Here is a 22296-nt window from a genome sequence, read left to right on the forward strand (position 1 = left end):
CGGTGGCTTTCTTTTTCCGTCTGCCACACTTTGATGCCTATCCATCTCGAGGTTTGCCCTCCCAGATCCCCGGACGAGGCAGAGGGCCGCAACGTCTCCGCGTCTTCCGTCTGTTCGGGCAAGTGAATCTTTGCAGTATAAAAGAGCGCCCCAGAGTTTCGGCGTTCAATGCCCCTCCCTTCTCGCGACTTTTTTCTTGGTGTCATTTTGAAAATTTTGTGTGGACGATGTTGCTCGATGCGTGCATCTGTGCGACACGACGGCACGAACTGCCTTGTTTTTGTTTAGTACATTGAATTGACGCTCGTGTGAGTTGACGCTTACCTCTTTTTTTGAGGATTCCCTTCCTGTCAAAACGCTCTTGAGTCACTCTTTCCGTGCTAGTTCTCGCTCTCGGGTATGTGTGCCGGGTCCTATTCCGTACGTTCTCTGTTGATTTTCAGCGTCGCTCCGCGTGTCTGTTCTCAGGGATGCGTTGGCCGTTATGCCGTATTTTTTTCAGTCTGGCTTCACAAAACTGAAGCCCTGTATGCTCCATGCACGGAAAATCTAGACTTCCCTCTGGGTCCAGACCGTGTAGTCTTTCGTGGCTGTAGTGCTTTCTGCTTCTGAATCTTCTAGGTCGTCCTCGCCGCCGCCAATATGCACCCGCCCGTGCCGGCGCCGCGCCCCACGTCTCGCGCTCCGGTAGAGCCCTTCCCAGCCTGCGTTCCAGGCAATTCTCAGCGTGTCGGGTCTTCTCTTTACCGTTCCCCGTCTTCACAACGCGTCGCGGGCGCCTCGCCACTGGCACTCAGCACCTCGGGTCCAGCGCCTCCCATGAGTCCGGCCTGTTTCGCCACCGGGGATCTCGCATCCACGAGTCTCTCGGGCGTCGAGCCCAAGGCCCAAAAACCCATTCGATCCGCGAGTAAGAACCTGGCGGACCCGAGTCTCCGCAGCGCACAAAAGTCGGTAGAAACAGACGCCGCCGGGGGTTCGCATACACCTCGCCGCCGGTGTACAGACACTCGAAACGGGACCAGTGCGAAGGGTCTTGCCGGCCAGTCTTTGAAGGGACTCAACGCCGGAGACCACCTCGCCTCCGACGAAGAATTGAACCTCGTAGCGACTGCACCTACTTCCAGAACTGTGTCGAACAACCGAACGGGCGTAGGGATGTCGAACCAGAACGGCTACCGCACCATCGATCCTTGGGCCTCCTACGATGCCCGACAGGTCCGAGATGGAGCAAAGCAGGCTGCGGTCTTCCCTGGACTTCACAGCGCCAGCAGCCTCTCACAGGAGCCCCAGAAGACGTGGGGGGCAAAGGGCCAGCCTGCGGGCCCTCCGCAGCCAGGCTGTCGCGGCGGAGGTGAGAGCGGCCCAGGAGATGCCGAGTATCCCTACGCGACGAAAGGCTCCAACGAGTCGTGCAGCACGGCCGCCTCCAACCACGACGCGGCGCGCACCGGCGGGGCAACGAGCTGGGGCAGACTGGAATTGTCGGATGGGATCCGATACGCTTCGGCTTATCTCGGGAAGAGTTTCTCCGCGGGAACGGCCGTTCCAGGCAGGGAGGCTGCACGGGGAGACTCGCAAGCGCTCTACGCGTCGGCCGCATCCATAGGCGGCGACGTTTTCTTCAGACCTGGAGCAGGCACTGCATCGGCGCCAACTGCCTTACCCGTCCAGCACCACGCCTCCTACATTCTCACCGATCCCGTGACCCACTCCGGGTCAGCAGCCTTGCACAGGGCACCCTTCTCCCAGACCTACCAGACTTCGGCTGTCGTGAGAACCGTTGACGGTAAGACTAATCCTTTTAGCGACGGGAGGGGGGGGGGCGGGTAGCCTCAACATAGAGACAGATTCGGATGTTTGCGTCCGCAGGAGTGTGTCGCGTGCTTCTTGCCTGGGCCTGTTTCTCCCGAAAACCACAATCGCGGAAGGAGCAGCCAAGGCTCCTGGGTCTCCATGCGCCACCCTAGGCTGTTTCACTCTCGCCGCGAATGCGTACATCGCTGTCGTTGTGCCCTCCGCGTTTCACATATCCTTTCACACGTTTTCGAGTCCGCGCCGTCTCTGGAACAACGTCCGAGCAGCGCAAGACACTTTCTTCTCTCCAGCAGGGGGAACACCCCATCGCAAAGGACCGCGTACGGCAATGGGAGGAACTCTCAGAGATTCCGCCACGGTTCACGGCCACTGGAAATCACCGACACCATGCCACTGTAACTTTTCCGTGCGGAAGAAACCAGTGGATGACAACGTATCTCGAAGCATCTCGTCTCCCTCGCAACACCCTAATATCAAAATACCATTGGCGAAGAGCGCGGAGGATCCTCCTTTTATACACCGCTTCGTCATGTCTCTGCCGAATCTTCGGTGGAGATGGACACGAACTCGCTTCACACTGAAACCCCGCGTTTGCCTCCATTCGATGAATGTGCATGCGTCCGCTTGCGTGACCCTTCCACCTCTCCGGTAGAGCTGAGCACCACCGGCTTCGGCCTCGCCTCCATCTCTTCTTCCTCTCGTCCTCTGTCCGCGCACGTCTCCCGTGTGCACCGCTCGCTGCGATTGGCACAGTGTGGATCTTGCTCACCGGTCGCCTAGAACGCGCTCGAGACACAGCCCCCTCGACAATTGCCTTTTTAGCTGCTTCGCGTGGAAAGACGGTTTTTCCCCGCCTTCAACAAGGCTAGCTGCGACCTCTTTTGCATCCTAGTCATTAGCACTATGTGGAGGCGCTGCAGTTGAAGAGACAAACGCACGCGTTTCCCGTTGAGGTGCGCTCTTGACTTATTCCTCGCTCCTGCCTTTCCTGCCTAGACTGGAGCTGTCCCAGTTCCATCTCGATTCCGTTTCCGCCCACGGTGGCCGCGGCTTCTCAAGAGGCGACGAACGGCGCCGCAGCGTGGTCAGGCAGTTGGAAGCCTCTTCAGAATGCTTTATCGCTTCCTTCGTCCCAGCCGGAATTTCACCTGGGCGTCGAGACACCGGGAGAGAGCGGAAGCCTGAAACAAGCAGTCTGGCCGAATCCCTCCGCGTCGTCGTCCACGGGGTTGGCGCATCCTGGCGCCTCTGCAGAGGCTTTCAAGCCTCAGCGGGGGCTTTTCTGCGGGGACATGCAAACTCTTCTTTCAAATGAATCGGCAGGGGTCGTGGGGAATGTGGCGACAGGCTCGTTTAGCTCGACCGCGCATGCGCCGCTCCCCGTCGAAACTCTCCATCAGCCGCCGACGAGTTTCGCATCAACGGCGCTGTGCCCGTCCCTGGCTCTCGAGTCGAAGCTGCGGTACACGGCAGCCCCTCTGCCTCCGAGATCCTACGGCGGGCGGCGCGGCAGCGTCGGGGGAGCTCTCCAGAGTGCACCTCTTTTCTCGACAGGCGAGAAACCCTTTTCCTTGAGGAGCGACGCATGCATCCCTGCTTCACATGCTTTGCTGGAAGTCAGTGAGAGCCAGAAGGTTCACGGTCGCCGGCTGTCTCTGCCCGCCACGGGCGTCTCGACTGGCAGTGTCTCCTTCCATTACGGAGGAAGCGACGCTCCTCGCGTGCTTCCTACTTGGTCTTCCTACACCTCGTCGTCGGTGCCCGGAGCGCCTGCGAGTCAGCAAGGCGTCGGCGTTCACTCGATTCTGGTCAAGAATTCAGACCTCTTCACGCATGCGCCAGCCGTCTGCGGACTCGCGGAGGCAAGCGCTTCACTCCAAACGACTCATGGGCAGACGCCGGCCAGCTTCGGCGGTCTCGCGCCAAGCCGAAGTGTATGTACACCTCCGCTCGTCCCGTCCGTTCCGCTGTACTGCCTCTCCGCTGCGAAGGACCAGCCGACCTCGACGTCGGTTCTTCGGTCGGTTTCTGCTTACTCTGCAGAGGACCGAGGAAGAGGGAGGCTTTCACGGAGAGCTTTCTCGCCGTCAGCCTCCGTTCTCTCTAGCCAGTATCCGGAGATGTCGCCGCCCTCTCAGAAGAGTCTCGGGCCGCAAAGCGTCAACGGAGACTCGAGGTCTCGGACGGTCCGAGGCGCGAAGGGAAGCGGGGCCAGCAGTCCGTGGTCGGCGGCCGCGACGTGCAACAGCAGTCGCAGCAGTACATACACCGGAGAGTCCAGGAAGGGAGGCACGGCGTCGCCTCTGGGCTCGGCGAGGTCCAGCCCAGATGCGCCTCAGGCCGCAGCTGGAGGGAGGCGAAGCGCCAGCAGATCTTTCGAGGCATGGAGCGAAGGAGAAACGTGGGCTGTTCACGCGGGTTCGGGAGCCGGGAACAGAAGAGACAACTCGGGGGAAGTCGCCGGCCAGAAGGCAACAACCGCTGAGAACCTCGGCGCGGCCGCGTCAAGAACGATGGAGCGCGGTTCGCGTCGAGACCAGCTTGCGCGGCGGTCGACGAGTCTCGGCCGCCACGCGCCTGGATTTCCCCAGCAGCGTAGAGGAAGCAGCCGGTGGCTGTCGGAGGAGAAAAGGCTCAAAAGGGGGAACCACGAGCCGAGCGGAAATGCAGCTTCTCAGGGTCTCCAGTCTCTCCTGGATGACGCCGTCGCGGCCATTGGAGCTTTCTTTGTCGGGCAGGAAGAAACCCAAGAGACGGCCGGCAAACGCCGCGACGAGGACAACTGCGGCCAGCCGAGAAGAGCCCGAAACGCGGACCTCAAAACAGGAAAAGAACAGGGTATTTCCCAACTCTATCACGGGCTACTGCCACAGACAGTTTTACGAGGCACAGAGAGAGGACGTCCGTCAATCGCGAGACAGAGCATGCACGTTCCTCGTCGAACTCGTGGACACGCGCCGCTTCATTCCTGCTGCCCGAGGAGAAATCCAGTCGAGGACCGAAGACGCGCACAACGGTCCCGCTTTTTGTCTCCACAGCGTGATCCCCACCGTGCCTGCGCTGCGCCACGAAAATGCACGTTCTGTGACTTTCAAAGTTCTGTCTCGGCCATACTCGTGCCGTCTTGGTTCTCAGGCAAAAACGGGCACCTAGGAAACACCCCGCGTGCCCGGGGTAGTGTTCCGCTCTCTCTCTCTTCTCTTGTTCTCTCTCTCCTCACTTCGTCCCGGAAATGTGACCGTTATCTCTGTGTGTCTTGCTGTTCCGTCACCTACAGATGGAAGCTCTGCCTCGCCTGCCGTCGCTACGCTTCGCGACATGTCGCGGTATCCGGCGACCGTGGACCACACCGCTGCCCCAGTCTCTGTCGCCTACGGCCAGCCTGTTGGTAAGAGAGTTGCGCTAAGATTCGTTTTGGAGAGACCCGACACAGTTTCTCAACATGCAACCCATGGAAAGTCGTTCCTCTGCGTCGAACGCCCTCCGCAGTGAACGCCGAAACATATTAGATCCTGTGGGGACATCAGACAGCGGCCCGATCCAGAACGTGTTGTCGCCTGACTGACTCACGTCGCAGTTCGTCTAGCTTCTTATATATATATATATATGTATATGTATATGTACGTGAACGGGTGCTTGCCGATTCGTTATGCGCGTGCTCCGCGCTGCATGCGATTGGAAATGCCTGCAAAAAGTTGCCACAGATTCGCGATTCAGTGAATGCGTTCTTTTTATAGCCTCCTCCACGTCTATTTCCGCGTTCTGCACTGCTGTGGGTACACATCCGGATCTACGCTTTCTCCATGCATAGTCCGTAAACACGAAGAGGTAGAAGCACAGCTTTCATGTCATGCACGTCTGAGGCCCGTGGACAGGGACGCGTCTGGTGTCCGTTTTCTTTGTTTTTCCTCAACGCAAGATCCCCTTCCCTCCTCAAAGCCTTTCTTTCTGCACACCTTTTTCAGCAGATGTCGATCTGTGTCGCGGTGGGAGGTTCCGCTCCCACGGTCTCTAGCGGTATCCATTTTTCGCCGTTCCTGCACGTTTCCTTTTCTTTTTTCCTCTGTGCTTTCCTAGCGTCTTCGACCGCGTCGCGGTGTCTGCCTGCTCTGCCGATGGCTCCACTAGATTCGTGTTTGACCGCGGATTACCTCGACTTCCGTCCCGCCGTCCAGCTGTCTCCTGTGCGAAATGTGACGAGCGGCATCTCGCCACCTGCCGTCGCCTCGGCCGTGTCCTGGCATGCGCTGTCGTCTCTGCTCGCGTCCACCTCGGCCCCGCCGATCTGTCCCCCTGCCTCTGACGATTCGCCCGATGTGTCTCCAGCGGAAGCGAAGCCTGACGCTGCGCCCGCGCCAACCACGGAGACAGTCTCCACGGGCGCGGCGGCTCCCGCGCTCGCTGACAAGGCGGAAGACGCCCTGGAGAAGAAGAGGAAGACCCGGCGTCCCGCGCCTGCAGGCCTCGGCGACAGCGTGCGCGTCCGGGACTTCTCGCCCTCTTCGCCGTCGTCTCGCGCCGCTCGCGTCCACTTGTTTTGTGGGGTCGTGGCGCGGCTGATGAGGCCCGCGGGCGGCGCGGGCGCCGGCTCGCCCTCGGCCCAGGTGGCCTTCCAGGCGAGTTTTGCGACGCCGTTCCACGCGGCGAGTCTGCACAGTGGGGAGCGAAGCGGTTCCGTCGGGCTGACGTCTTTGCTCTTGGAGAAGACGGCGAAGCCCTCGAACCGGACGCGGCTGTTGTCGAGGCCGCTCCAACTGATTCACGTGAACCGCTGGGACGGTCGGGAAGTTCTGACGATCGACGAGCAGGCGAAGAAGTTCCTGCACGAGCTGGGAACGCAGCACATCGCTGTTCTCTCGATCTGCGGGGTCACGCAAACGGGAAAGTCCAGTCTCGCCAACCTCCTCCTCGACGACTCCCACATGCGCTCTGCGGGCGGCTTCCCTGTGGGGAGTCCCGCCGTCTTTGGAGACCGCGGGGCGACTTTCGGAAGTGTCTCTCCCAGTGCCTTCGCAGGGGACCGGAGCTTTCCCGGCCTGGACAGAGCAGAGGGTCTAGACGAGGACGCCGACGACTTTCGAGGTGAAGAGGCGGGGAAGAAATTCACGCAACGCATCCTCAGCGACGGATGCACAGAAGGCGTCTGGATCCAGGCGGTTTCCTCTGGTGCAGGCGACGGGGCTGCCGACGGAAAGGACGACTTCGTCTACCTCATTCTCGACTTTGAAGGCGTCGGGTAGGGACGCACGGGCCGGGAGAAGACTGGCAAGGATCGAACGGGGACGATAGGACAGGGAAGAAGAGGCGCGGCAGCGGCGTTTTGCCGCCTGGTAACGTCCAGGCAGACGCGCAGGGAGGAGGCAGAGGGGAACGAGACGAAGGAGAGAAAGAAGGGAAGGCTCACGGGCACGAAAGGAACTGGAATTGTGGAGCACACCTCATACATTCGCATGAAACGTTTGCATGTCTACAGAGATGCAGCCAGTTGCTCAAATCGTAGTTGACCTTGTTCACAACGGAAAACCTATGTAGCTATCCGTGGTCCTGGACACATCCTTGGGGTTCAAGTGCCGAGAGAAGCCTCTCTGCTTGTCTCTGTGCGCTTTGCCTCGTGTTTTGGCCTTCTTCGAGAACGTATTTCTGTCTTTTCTACCCGTGTTTTGGCCTTCTTCGAGAACGCATTTCTGTCTTTTCTACCCGTCTTTTTGCCTGGGCCAGGTGCACACGGAAGACGGTGGAGCACGACCAGCGGCTCTTCACGTTGGCGATGCTGGTGTCGCACTACCTGATTTACACCACGCGCGGCGTGCTGGACGCCGACGCCGTTTCGGGCCTCGCTTCCGTCTCGCTCTGGACGCAGCGACTCCTGCAGCGCGGAGACACTGGCCCATCCGGACACTCGCCGGCTTCGCTCGACGACACAAGTCGTACCTCCCTCACTCGAGAAGGTTCGTGGATGCAAACAGAGAAGGAGACGACGCGGTGGAGAGGAACAGAGAAATATAAACCGCCAGACGGGGAGGCCGGGAAGAGAGAGAAGGGGAAAGGAGAGATGGAGTGGAGTTAGCGAGCGCAGAAAGGGGAACCCCTCAGAAAAGGGAAAGAAATGGAGACGAGACGTGAATGGAAAGGGACGAGAGGAGATCTCGTCGTCCACACCGTGCGTGCTTGAGAGGCCGGCACAGATTCTGAGAAAGGTGGAACTGATGACAAGATCCGACGGAGTATGCTCGTGCTTGTGCCAGGAGAAGAAGCGCGTTTCCAAACGTTTCTCAGTTCGCTTTTTCCCCATCGTCTATGCGTGATGTTTCCGACCGTCTCCCCTGTCTCGTCGTCCTTCCTTTCTGCACTTTCCGCCCACAATCAGGCGTGTGTCTTGGGCATTCCCTGCCCCTCTCTCTCTGGCGGTGAGCTGTATATCTCCGACGGGCGCTTGCTGTCTCCGAGTGTTTCTTGTGCTGTCTCGGACTATCTCTGGCTGCGTACTCCGTTCTCGAATTTTTTGGAGTTTTTAGTTATTTAACTACCGCGTGGATGTCTGGTTTAGTTTGTTTTTTCTCAGGTCCGTCTCCCTCCGAGGGACCGTCGGTCCCTTCCGGCTGGTGTGCTCCGCCGCTGTTGTGGATTCTCCAGGACTTCAACTTCACGTTGTCGGACGAGGACGACTATCCGCTTACTGAGACCGACTACCTGGAGGCGATACTGGCCACGGCGTCGCATCCCGCCACGTGCTGCTCGCCCTTTTCCTCTTCTCCGTTTTCTTCTCCGTCCCCCTTCAGCCGCACGTGCGCCGAGTTGAATCTGCCCCACATTCGCATGCTCCGGCAGCAACTGGAGACGCTGTTCGGGGACCGCACGTGTCTCGCTTTGCCCCATCCTCTGGGGGACTACCAGGATCTCGGCGCCGAAGGTGTCGGCTGTGACGACGCGACCTCTCGCGCCTTCAAATCCGCAAGGGAGATCGACGCTGAGCCGTCGTTCGGCGCATTCATGGCCTCTCCGGGACGCCCGTCTGCCTTCTCGTCTTCCTTCCCTGCCATCACCAAGCGCGAGAGCATGGGCCGAAACTCAGAAGTCCTCAGCGGGCCTCGCGGCTCCGCGCGCCGCGCGTCCTTCGTCCTTCGGGAAGGTTCGCCTTCGCCGGGAACGTTTTCGGCCTCGTCCCCGCCCTTGCCGTCAAGGAACGGAAGGGATGGGGTTTGCCTCGAGACCGTGCCGGTCAGCGACTTTCAGCCCATCTACCGGCGGCGGCTTCAGCAGGCGAAGAACGTGGTTTTTAAGGAGTGCCGACTGAAGGCCGCGCAGAGCGTCGCGATAACCGGCGCGGGGTTCGTCAAGATTCTGCAGCGCATGATCGATGGAATCAACGGGGGACAGGTTCCCGAAAGCGGATCCGTCGTTGTTGTCGTCCAGCGAGAAGAGTGCCGAAAGTGGAAGGAAAAGTGCGAACAGGTTTTCATGAACGACTTGCGAGAGGCGTTCCAAAGCCGCCTGCCGATGGCCAGCCGCGAGCTCCAAGAAGGCGCCTCCGCTCTGCAAAAGAAGGCTCTCGCCCTCTTCAAAATGCACGTCATCGGTAAGAGACCGACTCGGGGGGTGGGGGGGGGGGAGGTGGGGGCGCGAGAGTCGAAAGAGGCCGGAAAAACGCGGACACACGTCTCTTGTTTTCGGCGAGGGCGAGGGCGGGCCAGAGAGAGAGGGGAGTTCCGACACAAAAAGTGGAGAGAAGGGTGACAGACACAGAGAAGGAACCCGACCCGAAAGCCAGACAGAACAAGGCGAAAGTTGCAACATTCCTGGTTTGCTTCAGAGGTGCGCTGTTTTTCGCAGGAGACGACGATGTCGTTAGAGGCTACAAGCAGCAACTGAAGGACCGGCTCCGGAAGATTACAGACCGAGCCATGGAAGAAAACGAGGTGCGGCGCAGACAGGACACAGACCTTCTTGCCTGGCTTCAAGTTTTCTTCCTTTTCTCTCGTTTCCCTGTTCCGCCAACAACTGTCTAGTCTAGCTTCTCTGTAGCCTCTACCGGGGTTTCGTTTCGTCCGTGCCTCGCGGTTTCTTGTTCTCAAGCTTCGCCGGCTTCGTATTCAGCCCCTGCCAGGAAGTTCTGAGAAGTGTCCGCATCAATCCTGTCTTTCTCTTCTCTTTGCTAGCTCCAATCCGTCCACACTCTCGCCTCTCTCTCCCCCCGACGGGGCTCTGTTGAATTCTGGAGGGTCGTCTGTATCTGTTGCGCTCTTCTCTTTCGGAAATCCCCCCGGCGTTAGGCCTCTGTCTCTGGGGGAATCGCACAAGAGAGGCCTTTTGTTTTCACTCTGCGACCGTTGGTTTTTTTGCGCTTGTGTTTCAGAGACACGGCGAGTGGAAGGCGAGGTCGAGGCTCCGCGCTCTTCGCGAGCGTCTACGCATCGACGAAAAGCTGAACGAGAGGCTATATGAGAGCATGGCCCAAGTCAACGAAGACGTCGAGCGACTAAAGCAGGAGTAAGGTGGAGCTGACGGAATAGAAGACGGAGTACAGGCGGCCGGCATACAGGCCGCTTGGGATGACCCCCCCCAGGAGACAAATCTCTCTGGAACCTTTCCCCACGTGGGCGGTGTGCCTCGAGAGCCGGAGACCAGCAGCGGCGGAAACGGAGTTTTCGTAGAAACGGGGCGAAGAGGAAGGGGAAGGGCACACGCGTGCTCATGCGTCGGCGCGTTTTTAACAGGACGCACGAAGACGCTTCGATCTCTGGGTGTCTCTACAGCCAGCTAGATACCGGTAGATATGTTCATACAGACGTGGACTAGCGGGCAGACCTCACATGAATCCACATAAATCCACTTCTGCTGTGTTCTCACCCCGGGGCCCCGTTCCCAATCGGGTCTCTTAGTTGATATGTCGGCTACCCCGCTCCCTGCATCTACCTCTTCGTCTGCTTTCTGCGTCGTTCGTCAACATCAGTGACTCAACTGCTCTCAAACAAAAAAAAATAGGCAGATCTGTGTAGGTCTCTGTGTCTATCTGCGTATGTATTCATGTGTTTCTATTTATTGTGCACACATGGCGGCGTTGTTGAGGGTTCTGGAGATCCGAGAGACGTCCGTTACCGATGTGTTTGCGGTCTCGCGGCCCCGTCCCTTTTTCGGCTCCAGTCCTCGCCCCGCGTTTCGCCTCTTTTCCACGTGCGAAGGTTCGCTTTGTCGCCGTCTCGCTCAGGTTCAACGCGGACATCCGAGGGCCGAGCCACGTGTACCAGCGCGTGATGAACGATCAGATCGACGAGCTCCTCGCGAAAGGCAGCGAAATCGTTTGCGGGGCTCTCCTCGACCAGAGCCGACTCGCCGAGGTGAGCGCGGGAACACTCGAGGGCGTCCAAAGTGTTTTTGGATCTTCGCTTTCGTGGAAATTCGCCCCTTTCCTTGGTGAACATTTCTGGGGCCCGTGCGCGGCATTCGACGCTGGAAGAGCGTTTTGTGGAAGGATCCTAGGTTGCAGAGAAGGCGACTTTCCAGTTACGCCAGAGGACGCAAAACCGCATCGAACAGACCTGGGGACGGGGGGAGAGAGGGAGAAACACCCTTTTCCTTTCTGTTGAGACCAAACAGGGGCTCCTCGGAGAAGGGCGATACACAGAGACACGCGTTCTGCCCGGTTTAAAGAAACACTTTCGGGAGGGTGCGGGGCCACTGCGACGCACTTCTGGCTTTTTCCCTGGAAGGCGATCCTGTGAGTCCTCTGCCGCGTGGGTGTTGCGTTGCGTGCCCGTTTGCAGAAAACCGTGCACGAACTTCAGCAGAGAGCGCAGGAGGCCCAGGTGTCTCTGGAGAAAACGCTTGAACTGGAGCAGCAGCTGCAGCACCGCGACTAGTAAGGGTTTTTGCTCGCTCGCCGTGTTTTCCATCTCTTCAGTTTCGCCTCATCCGTTGTGCGGCGCATCCGCGAAGGCTTGTGTCCCTCCGTCGCCGCGTTCTAGAACTTCCATCTCGGCCACGGCTCCTCTCACTTTTGCCTTCCCCACCGAATGCAGATTTCAGCAGATCCTGTTGCGTCTGGTGTGCGGGCGTCTGTCTTGTTATTGTCTCTCCCGTTTCGGTCTCTTCATTCGCCACTCTCTCGCGTTTTCGTCTCTCCGTCTTCCTGGCGCTTGTCTCTCGGCTCCGGCCGTGCGGGGGGCGTCTTCCCTGATGTGCGCTTCACCTTCGCTTCGCAGCCGAGGAAAAAGCGGCGATCCTATCGCGTGTGGGAGGTCGATACTCTCCGCTCGAGTTTCTTCCCGTGTTTCTTTCATGCTTTTCTCCTTGGTCCTCTCTCTCGCGCCCCTTTCCTACCCTGGCGTCGCCGGCTTCTCGATCCTGTTCTTTTCATCTGCCTCTGACACCGAGCCGTTTGCCTGGGATTAAGCGTCGCACGATTCACGAGTTCCCGCGGCCTCTCTCGCGGTGTTCGTCCTCGTTGGTTTCTGACTCGGGGGGTCTTCCCTTTTTCTCAGACCCACGCGGCTCCGCCGTCTGCGCCCTCTCCCACATACGTGGACTGTGTCTCTGCTGTCTCTGCTGTCTCTGCGGTGCGAAAACAGCGAGACGGAAGAGCTGCGGCGCGCTCTGCAGGAAGAACGAGCTGCGCACCGGGGCCAGGCGACCTTCAGGAGCGGCGATTTCGATTCCGATGACGACTTTTGCGACTCGTATCGACGCCGAGGGTCGTACCGGCGGTCCGGCCGATCGCGAGTCAGCATGAGCGACCAGAGCAAGTGCTTCCGCCAAAAGTGCACAATCATGTAGGTTCGCGGAACGCGAGAAGGGCTGGGATGCTCGGCGGTCCGTGGCTCTTCGTCTGCCGCCAAAGACGCAAGCGCTCTCGCCAGGAAGATGCTTGACGCAACAACGCAGGCGATACTCGACGCGCGATGTGAGGCCGTGACTTTCTGTTTGGGAGGCGCTTCGCTGAGGCAAAAACGGAGACTAAAGGCGAGGTCGGCCAAAACCCTTCAGGGGGTTTCCAAAGAGGGAGCCGTTCCCCCTGCATTTCGAGGACAGAAGCGAAGCAGGAAAAACAACCGGTGCCTCTTCAAAGACCGTAGGCGGTGCGTGGGGCTGTCGCCCGCGCCGAAAGAGCCGTTGGCGACGGCGGGGACGGAAAGGTCGACCGGGAGGACAGGACGCGGACGAGAAGGAACAAAAAACCGACGGCAACGAGGTTGACTGGAAAGAAACGGAGAGAGGCAGGTCGATGGAGACCTCGACAGCGACGCACAGACAAACGCCATCTCTCTGGTTTCCTTATCCGAAGAAGATTGTCAGTGCGACTGGACAGAGAGCAGACAGTCGCGGGTTATCTGGTTGAGCGCAACGACGGGCGGCGTCGTCAGAGTGCGGAAAAACGTGGTACGCTCTGTGTTCCCGGCGCCGTGCAGTGGAAGGCAAAGGCCCGCGGTGGAACCCTCGCCTTTGTGCCCTGCGTCATTCAAAACGGCAGTGTCGATGTGACCGTTTTCCGTGGATCGTTTCTCGAGCGGCGAGCAGAAGCTGTTTTATGTCAGCTGACACGCGAGAAGCTGAAGAAAGTGCCCTGTTGGGTGGTTGTGTGGCGAAAACCGCCAGGGGCGACTTGCGCTGTCACGTCTCGTGTATCTTTCTCCGTTCCAAAAGTCGAGAGGGGAAAACGCGTGCATGCCTGTAGTGTCCCGTTGGAAGGAAAGGGGAAGGGACGCTTCTGACGAGCAGCCGAACGGAAGAATCTGCGTCAGGTGGAGAACGCGATCACGCACCCGCTGTTGGCCTGTGGCGACTTCAGTTGTCTCTGCACGTTTCACGAAAACATCCGATGGCGACTCGTCGGCTCTCCCTGCAGGTGGTCAGCCACAATCTACACAGCTCCGGGTACCGTTCAGCGAGTCGACCCGGAGAAACCGTTGATTCCATTTTGTAGCCAGCGCGAGGACAGAGCGGGCGAGGCCGCGTCGGTGCTCTGGTTCTCAGCTCGCCACCCAGGAGAGTCGCCAAACCCTTTTTCCAGTGCTTGCTTTAGTCTGCCTGATTTGCGCTCGCCCCCTTTTCCGTCTTTTCTGTCGTTATTTTCCTTTGATCGGGGCCCATTCTCGAGAGCAGGTGGAGCCGGAGGGAGGTCGATGGAGAGTCGAAAGAGTGTGTCGCCTTCGAGCGGGTGGCAGAGCCCCGTGCCTTTGGCGCCCGAGGGAAATTTGTAAGAAAATCGTGGGCGTGGCGACCTGAAATGTGAAAGCGGGTCTTTGTCCGGCGGATCGAATGTGCTGGCTCTACGCGGTTGTCTCGTCTCGTGTCCTTGCCACCCCAGTGTGTGGACAGGTGCGTTGTGTACAGCGAGAGACGAGAAAGAAGTTCTTTCCATATGACCCTTGACACAGACCGTGGAGCATGGAGCAAACACTCACTTCTCCCTTAGGCGAAACTCGCCTCTCTTTCTGAACTCCCTGCGGTCGTCTGTGGCTCTGAGTGTTCGTTTCCCTCTGATGGTGCTCGGATTCCCGTCTCCGTTCCCACCTTTCCTTCTCGCTCGACAGGTGGTGGGTTGGAATGGGAGGAGAGAGACGAAGCACACGACGAAAGAGTTAGGTCCATGACCCAAAAGACATTTCACATCCGCTAGGCGCGCGTCTCAGACGTAGCCGTCACGAGCTGACAGATCAGCAGGAGTCCCGGGAAGGACAGGCGAACGGGCCGTTGGAAGGCGCGGTGCTCGAGAGACGCATCAACGCCAGCGAATCACTTTCCCGATAAACACACACGAACGTGCAACAAAAGTATGCGAAAGAAGAGGCGCAAAGTGATGATGCCGTGACACACCACACACCGGGGAGGCGAGAGGCCTCGGGAGTTTCCACCAGTTTCACCTGTGCCGGCTGCGGCGACGGGATGTGACTCTGCGCTTTCGTACGTGCGCATCGTGGTTGAGAAGTTACGTGCAACGCAGATAGATGGCAGACGCGGGGAAGAGCCAAAGCAGCAGCCTGACCTCCCGAACGGAGTTGGTTCGAGGACAAGAGTGTCGTGATCATGCAGAGTTCAGCCTATAAGCAGGGAGACCAGTCTGTTGAATCCGTGCGTTTTCCCAGGTGGCTAGGGAAACTAGATGACTCGGGCTTTGGCGCGTCTGAGTCCCCAGAAACTGTTTCTTGTGGAAATGCGTTCCACGCAACGACAACCGCGTTGCGGTGCGAGCAGTCACGGAGACCAGGAGCGAATGGGCTCTCTAAGTCGAGGTGGTCCGGGAGTGTCGCCTGGGGGCGTCCTCAGACACCACATGTTGAAGGCGTGGTCCTTCTGAAATGAAAAGCGATTTATCCGAATGACAAACCCGTCTGAAAACGCGTCCACAAAACTGAATCCCCAGGATCGCTTCGTAAAGATCGAAGCGCCATGTTGCCGCAGCTGGTCAAACCAGGAACCAAGGAAAGAGCACAGCACTGTCTAGGCAGTCACTGACTGAAGAGCTTCGTTTGTTTGGAAGACACGACCGGAAAAGAGAAACGTAGAACAACTGGTATGCCTGAGGTCGGAGCGCTTGTCTGTTCAGTCACCCGCCACTCCAGGCTTTGACCCACAAAACGGACAGCCCGTCGGGTACGCACTTCAGTAGCATTTCAACAGGTTTTTTCCTTCGGTCCTCGGTGCGTCCCAAAAAAAAGCTGAATCAGAGGTTCACACCACACCGGTCCTTTTTGTCCGCGTGCAAGGCTAGACACCCAGATGCCGTTCCATTTCTGCACATCCAGAACCTGTCTGCGCCCGCCGAGTCTTGGCGGACTCACTCGGTCCCTGTCGGCGGGCTTTTTTTCTCGCCCCTCGTCCCTGAGCCGCAACCCTCTGACACACAGTTGTTTCCCCGTTCGTCTACCTCTCTGTTTCCGAGCAGGAAGGAGCATGCCCTACGGCCTACAAAGCTCTAGCTATACGGTTCCTCCCTTCTTTCTCTATTACAGTCCTCAGCTACAGAGAGAAGGTGCGCTCTTCTTTTCTGCGTTTCCTTTCCTCGTCTGTCTTCTGTGAATTCCTTTGTCTCCCTTTCTCCCTACATCCCCCCGCATGTTCATGTTTCTCCAGCTATAGCTCTACCTCCCCCCTCCGGAACCTTCCCGCCTCGTTTCTCCGTCACCGCGCTACCTGTAGCTTGCAACCAGGCACCAAATTCCCATGGAGACAAGGCCTCCAAAACTGAGGCATAGGAGAATGATAATGTACGGATCTTCCCACCATTTGATTAGCCCTCGTACATTCGCTGTTTCGTAGGCGTCGGGGTGGAACTCTGTAGGAAAAACAAACAACTGCAGGGAAATTATGAGGAGCGGACAGGCGAAAAAGAAGTCAGAGAGCCCACTCGGAAAACGTGGACGCTCAGGCGACCCTTCCCCCGCCACGGGACCGAGCCAGCGAAAAACCACCGCCGACTTTCGTGATGCAACATCCACTTACTGCCTCACGCGTCCTTTTGGCGAATTGCATACCCTTGGAAGGCAGCGAACCAAGGGACGGTGTAATGCACAGCCTGCATCTTTTCTAGAAAACTGTCCTAAAAGCGTGTATTCTGCCGAAGCACACGAGTTCTCCTCCAAAACATGAGGACGCGAACGCGGAGGGCCGTTGGATTTCCCGTGCGCTCTCCTCTGTTTGTTTCCTACAGTCCCCTGCAAGACGTCGGAGAGACCAGTGCTCAACAGCAAGATTTGTCTCTTCGCGTGCCGCGGCTTACGTGTCAGCTGCGCAAAAACAGCCTCGACGGCGGCAACTGCGCGTCGTTGCTCATCTGCGAGGACTTGCTCAGTCGCCTCTTCCCGTTGTTTTGCGCTCAGTCCAGCAGGTGCGAAACTCCTCCGAGAGTACTGGTTAAACGTCGAGGGCGACTCGCCTGGAGACAGAATGGGCGTCGTCGGAGCCGGGCGATGTGTGGCCAAGGCTCTTTCGTGACGTTTCACGACTCGGTCGCCTCCAGAGCCGTCGCGCGCTCGCAGCCACCTAGACGAGTTTTTCACCTTTCCTTGATCGACCTTGGAACCACGTGGAAGAAGTGTTGACAGAGAGGGAGACGAGGCAGGCGCGTGGTCTACCGCATATGCACGAGGGAGGGGCTCTGCCGTGCCCAGAGCGCTTGCCGGTAACGCTGGGCGAGATGCATGAGGCGCGCCCTCGGCTTGGCTAAAAACGAAGAGTGTGCACTTGAGAATGTAAAGCAAAAGAAAGGAAGCTGGCAGATTCATTTTCCCCCGGCGATAAGCAGGAACGATGCTTTTTCGGCTGTGTGTTTGTGTGCTGGCCGGGGACATTTTTAGCGGAGCGGGGGAGCAGCGGACGGTCTCAGACAGCATCTTTTGTTGAAGAAAAAAAAGCCAGGCCAAAACTCATACAAATCCGTTGGGATGTGCATGTGGGGAGTGGAGTCGTCCGTCCGAGGGAAACGAGAGCATCGTTCGGAGGGAGTTTGCAGCGACAGCGTACGTCGTGGCCGCATCCCAAGAACGAGGAGGCAGGAGAACTGCAGGAGCTGCAAGAGAGAGTTGCACGCGGCAAGGGAAGAGAATAGCACATGAAAAGAGTCGACGGCGGTGCGAGGCCAAGGCTCAGTGAATTGAGACAGACTGTAGCCTGCACGAAAACCGTCAATTAGCTCCAGCCAGCCTCGGATACAGGCGTGTACTCGGTCACAAGAGCCGTCGTCCCAAACACCATGCACTGTTCATATCGGTCCTTGCCCACCGAGTCGGACCTTTGGCGAGGCCGTGTTCTCCCATTGCCTCTATTCCAAAGGGAATCTCAGCGGACGCATCACCGTAAAACGATTGAGTGGATTTTGTCGGTCGTCAGTGAAACGGGCTGTGGAAAAGACGAACCGAGAGCTAATGCTCCCCTCCGCTCTGGATACACATGGTTCATGGAACGAAACCTTAAAACAGCGGAGACACGGTTTTTCAGCTGAGAGTTCCGTTCAGACTCACCTTGTTGGAAACACGTGCCAGGCCTCCCGTGCGCGTCCGCTCACTGTCGAAGGTACGCCTCCAGCGGAACCCCCTTGGATCAGCCTACCCGTGGAGAAGAAAGTTGACTGAAGCAAATCTCTGCGAGTCGGTGTGCCTCCTGCTCCAGGTTGAGGAAGAAAAAATACGAGTTGCAGAGGACCGCCTGTACGCTCGACTTGCTGCACGCTGTCGAGAGACGACAGCTCCAGGCGACAGAAGCAAACGCGAACAGCCGCTCCCCGTCGTATGAGGGCCGGAGTCAAGTGGAGGAGGTGAAGTCGGCCCCTACCCCGAGAGCTGTGCTGCTCATTTCTTTATTTGCTCCGCCGAGTCTTCCCCATGTTTTCGCGGAGTGTAAGGCCTTCCTGTGGGAGGCGAACAAAAAAAAGTTCCGAACGGCACGCGTTGATGGCAGTCTTGACGAGACACAAGGTGGACTAGAGGAGACAAAGCAGGCTGTTCTCGACGGCGTTGAATTAAGCACCTAGGAACCGCTGCGTAGCCCCCTTTGAAAATGACTCAAGCCTCCAGAGAAAAATGCAAGAGAAAAGCCTAGTTTATATGCAGCATGGTGCCCATGGTTTTATAGACACATCTCTGTGGCGCGGCACGGGCGGGTCACGAGGACGGTCGCCTCCGCGCCTCAAATTCTCATTAAAGCGCCGCAATGCTTCTAGACGACAGAAATAAAAAAGACGGGGAAAACACGCTTTTGTACAGTCCTTGCGTGCGCGTACTCGGCCCCTGGCGCAAATATCCTGGCTTGGCCTGGTCGCGTCTTCTCATCGAGCGCTGCATTCGTGGCGGCGTCTTGCTGCTAGCGACACGAGACGTGGGTTGACACGAGGCGCTAAAGCGCCGCGCGGCCCGCTACGCCCCCGAAGCGACTCGTTTTGCCGTCCTTTTCCGCTTCCACGTTTCACGGATAATTTGCGCTGTTCTGTGGTATGTTTCACGGTGTCAACGGCCTCTTTGGAGCAGGAACCAAAGATTTCCAAAGTTCGCCAAACCCCGAGAGCTGCCGACCAGCTCCTGCCACTCAGATCGATGGCAGGCATCGGGTAGGTGGGGAAGAACCGAAATGGAGAAGCGAAAGGAAGTACGAGGAGATCCTCCGCGTTTGCTGCACACATCTTTCTTCGTTCGACGAAACGTATCGCAGCAGCCTCCCGCTACGAAAGGCCAGCTTGCGTCTCGGCTGCGCTAGACAAGAGTGCCTCCGCGAGGGGCTTTTTCGACATCCAGCCTGGTCGTTCTCCCGAACCCCAGAAAAGGCAGTGGAGATTTGAGTTTCTTCTCCTGACAGAGACTTCTCTGGCCAAAGGATCCGCCACGATGTTCTTCGCTAGGACGCATGCCCGCGCCTCGAATCTTCAAGACACCACCTGAGGCCACGTTCTTTGACCCTCCGCATATCTGTCGTTCTGCCTTGAAGCCCGAGTCGCTCTCGCTCTCTCTCTTCCCGGGCGGAAATGTCCAGCCTGCCTCGTCCCTAAGCGCGTGCTATCCCTCGCCTTCTTCGCGCCTCGCTCACACTGCAGTGCCTTTGTTTTTTTTTGATCGACACCAAGCAGTCTCCTTTCGCGTCTCCGACCGTGCGACAAAGGCCCGAGCGAAGTCCCCTCGCGGCTACAGAGGGGTCTCGGAGCGTGCGCTCTGGACTCCCCTCGACTTGTTTTTTTCCGCGGATGTCCTTTAAATTGTTTCAGATGCTCTGGCCGCAGAATCCACACGCGAGCTCTGCTGGACAAAATCCGTGGTGGTGCTGGGACAGTTCAGCCTCAGGACTACAAGACACAACAAACAACGGTTCCGTTCGCGGCCTTCTCAGTTTTTGCTGACCCACTCTCTTCCTTGAACTCTCACCGCCTCTCCGCCTTCGGGGAGGGTGGCTTCAAAAGAAAAACAGGGGCGGCTTTGCTGGTTCTCTCTCTCCCCACTTGGCTTTCAGAAGCTGGACTCTCTTTGCTTAGCGCACTATCCTCGGATAAGTTTCCAACTCTTTCGTCGCTTCCTCGTTTCGACGTGTTTTCGAAACCCAAATTCTCGTAGAAGGACCCCGCTGCCTACCCGCCTTCCGTTCGTTCCTCCCGTTGCGTTGCGTTCCACCCGCCAACCGTTCCCCGTCATTTTCTCCAAGCCCCATACGTGTTTTTGTATCCTTTCCCCTAAGTGCGTTCTGTGCTCTTCTGAGTCCATTTGAAGAATGTACGGTCCGGCTTCCCTCTCTTTGCGGCAGTGGGAAGGTGATGCTCAGAAGGTGTCGCCTTTACGTCCCCAGCTGCACTGTCTCCAGCTGATTCCTCTGCTCCTCCTTTTGTCGCCTCTTTCTCTAGAAAGTCCCTTCTCACTTCTGGCCGTGGCGCGGCCCCAGCACTCTACATCTGACTTTCTGGATACGTCAGGGAAGCCTGGCGAAAGGCTTCATCTTCTCTCTCCCGACACGGCGTTTCCCGTCTCGCAACACCGCAGTGAGACGGCCAGCCCGGCTGTGGGGGACAACGACGAAATGGAAGAGAAAGACAAGACATACGGGATGGGAGCGGGGAAACAGGCCCCATACTCCGAAGGACAACACGCAGACGAAGCCGCACCGACCGCATTTCTGCAGGAGGGGGCGTGGATCACGAAACAGTTCCTGCAGCAAGAGTTCATGAGAAAGGCTGCTGTCCAAGCACGCGCTCGAGAAGAGAAGAAGGCGCACAAGGACAGAAGCAGCTCTAATTCTGGCCACGCGAAGGAAGCCAGGCAAACGGGAACGACCGGTGGCGACGACGAGTTGGCCATTTTCGAACGGAGGGGAACTCGTTCCTGGCGGAGCATTTTCGATTCCGAATCGACGGCGCCAGCAAAGGCTGAGCACAGAGAGGCGCCAAGAGACGAGAAGGCCGACGCAACTCGGCATGTTTCGGAGGACGGCGATAGCGCCGGAAAGGGACAAGGCGGACGGGGCGGGGAGGCGGACCCCCAGCACGGTCCGAAGACTTCGCAGCCTGCCTCCGGGATGACACCGCTTCCTTCTGTGTCTTTCCTGGAATACCATTCCTCTCGTCCTCCCTACTCGCCATCCGCTGTTCCCGATGGGAGACACATAAGGGCCGTGCGGACCCATCTGGCTTCTTCGGCCCCTCCACCCTCGCTCTCGCGTTCCTCTGCTCTGCAGTCTCTGCCCGCGGCGCCACTTTCGTCTGCTTCCCCCTCTGCGTTGTCGCCTGACGCGCCTTCGTCTCGCGCGCTGCCTGCTGGCGCGCCCGCTCTCCATGGAAGGCCTTCGCTCCACGCGCCTTCTGTCCTGTCTTCTCCCGAAGAAGCTGCTGCAGTCTCTCACCTCCAAACGAAAATGCAGTTCGTTGAGCAGGTTCTGGCGACAGCCCTCAGCGGTGGAGCGCAAGTGCTCGCGCAGAACGGAGGCCTCCCTGCATCTGGAGGGGTTCCTATGCAGCAGGTTACCATGGCGGGCATGCGGCCGACGGTGATGGGGCCAGCGGACTACGGCATGGTAGCGGCGAGTCAGGAGCTGGGAACTGTCGAGATTGCTTTGATCATCATGGGTTGCCTTCTGGGGATTGGCCTTCTCGCTGGACTGGTTTACTTTTTTGTTGCTGGAGGCAGAAGGCGCCGACGACGATGACTGTCGGCGAGGGGCGGCGAGCTGCGTTCAGAAGCCATGCAGGATCTGAAGCCGACGCCGCTTGTGTCCCTCTCGGGGCAGTCCTCGAGACAGAAAAAAGCGGACCGAGACAGCCAGAGCGGGGTTGATGCAAATAGATTCGACTGCGGTAAGAGAGAGTCCTTGGCGACCGCGAGCTCCGGAACTTTTTTTTGATGCCTCCGTGCAGCGGTGCGGCTTTCGTGGAGGGAAAGTTTCACTCGTGGCGCGGATCCAACGAAGAGGCAGGGGACGGCTCATGGACACCAAACGATCGGACACGCAAGAGGGAGCCAATGCGGAGGCGCTGGCGGAGGGAAGAAAACGACGAATAGAACGAACCGTGCCAAGTCAATGCGAAGACGCGGCGAGAAGAGAGAAGCCGGTGGAGCAGAGCGGCCGACAGTTGACGCAGCAGACTGCAGAAAAAGAGGATGAAAGAAAAGAGGCAAGAAGCTGTGGGAAGCGATGCGCTGACACACTCAGGCGCTGCGTTGAGAGACTGTCGAAGAGACGGTGTTCGCACACGAGGGACACCCGCCGACGGCAGCACAAATCCACCAAAGAGAAAGAACAGAGAAGGCAACCGGCGTGCCACGTTTCTTTGCCTCAGGAGAAAGGCGAACCTGCCTTGAACGTACTCATTCACTCTGTTTTGAGAGAGCTGTCAGGCACTCGAACTTTTCCACCCCTGTGGCGAGCTCTCGTGAACGTTCAAGTTCGGGCGTCCGTTGTCGCTACTCTCATCTTGTGAGGCGAGAAACACACTGCGCCTACAGACGGCATCTGCTCCGTCCTGATTTCCCGATTTCCTGGGCTCTCGCGTTTTAACTGATGCCAAAATTCGTAGACGCA

The 22296-nt window shown here is 58.2% G+C and overlaps 2 protein-coding genes across 2 annotated transcripts; both read left to right on the forward strand.

Moving 5' to 3' along the window:
- Positions 1-642: 642 nt before the first annotated feature.
- Positions 643-12588, forward strand: NCLIV_054320 (putative guanylate binding protein; the record flags this gene model as incomplete). The annotated part of the gene is made up of 11 exons (XM_003884984.1): positions 643-1789; positions 2815-4656; positions 5096-5206; positions 5896-7054; positions 7537-7766; positions 8381-9394; positions 9649-9734; positions 10172-10305; positions 11024-11153; positions 11580-11674; positions 12384-12588. The coding sequence occupies 11 exons, from the start codon at positions 643-645 to the stop codon at positions 12586-12588; spliced, it is 6153 nt and encodes a 2050-aa protein (XP_003885033.1).
- Positions 12589-19998: 7410 nt separating this feature from the next.
- Positions 19999-21423, forward strand: NCLIV_054330 (conserved hypothetical protein; the record flags this gene model as incomplete). The annotated part of the gene is made up of 1 exon (XM_003884985.1): positions 19999-21423. One exon carries the CDS (start codon positions 19999-20001, stop codon positions 21421-21423), a length of 1425 nt encoding a protein of 474 aa, XP_003885034.1.
- Between the last annotated feature and the right edge of the window lie 873 nt (positions 21424-22296).

The sequence above is a fragment of the Neospora caninum genome, chromosome XI, assembly GCF_000208865.1.
Source record: "Neospora caninum Liverpool complete genome, chromosome XI".
In the NCBI taxonomy this organism is placed as follows: Eukaryota; Apicomplexa; class Conoidasida; order Eucoccidiorida; family Sarcocystidae; genus Neospora; species Neospora caninum.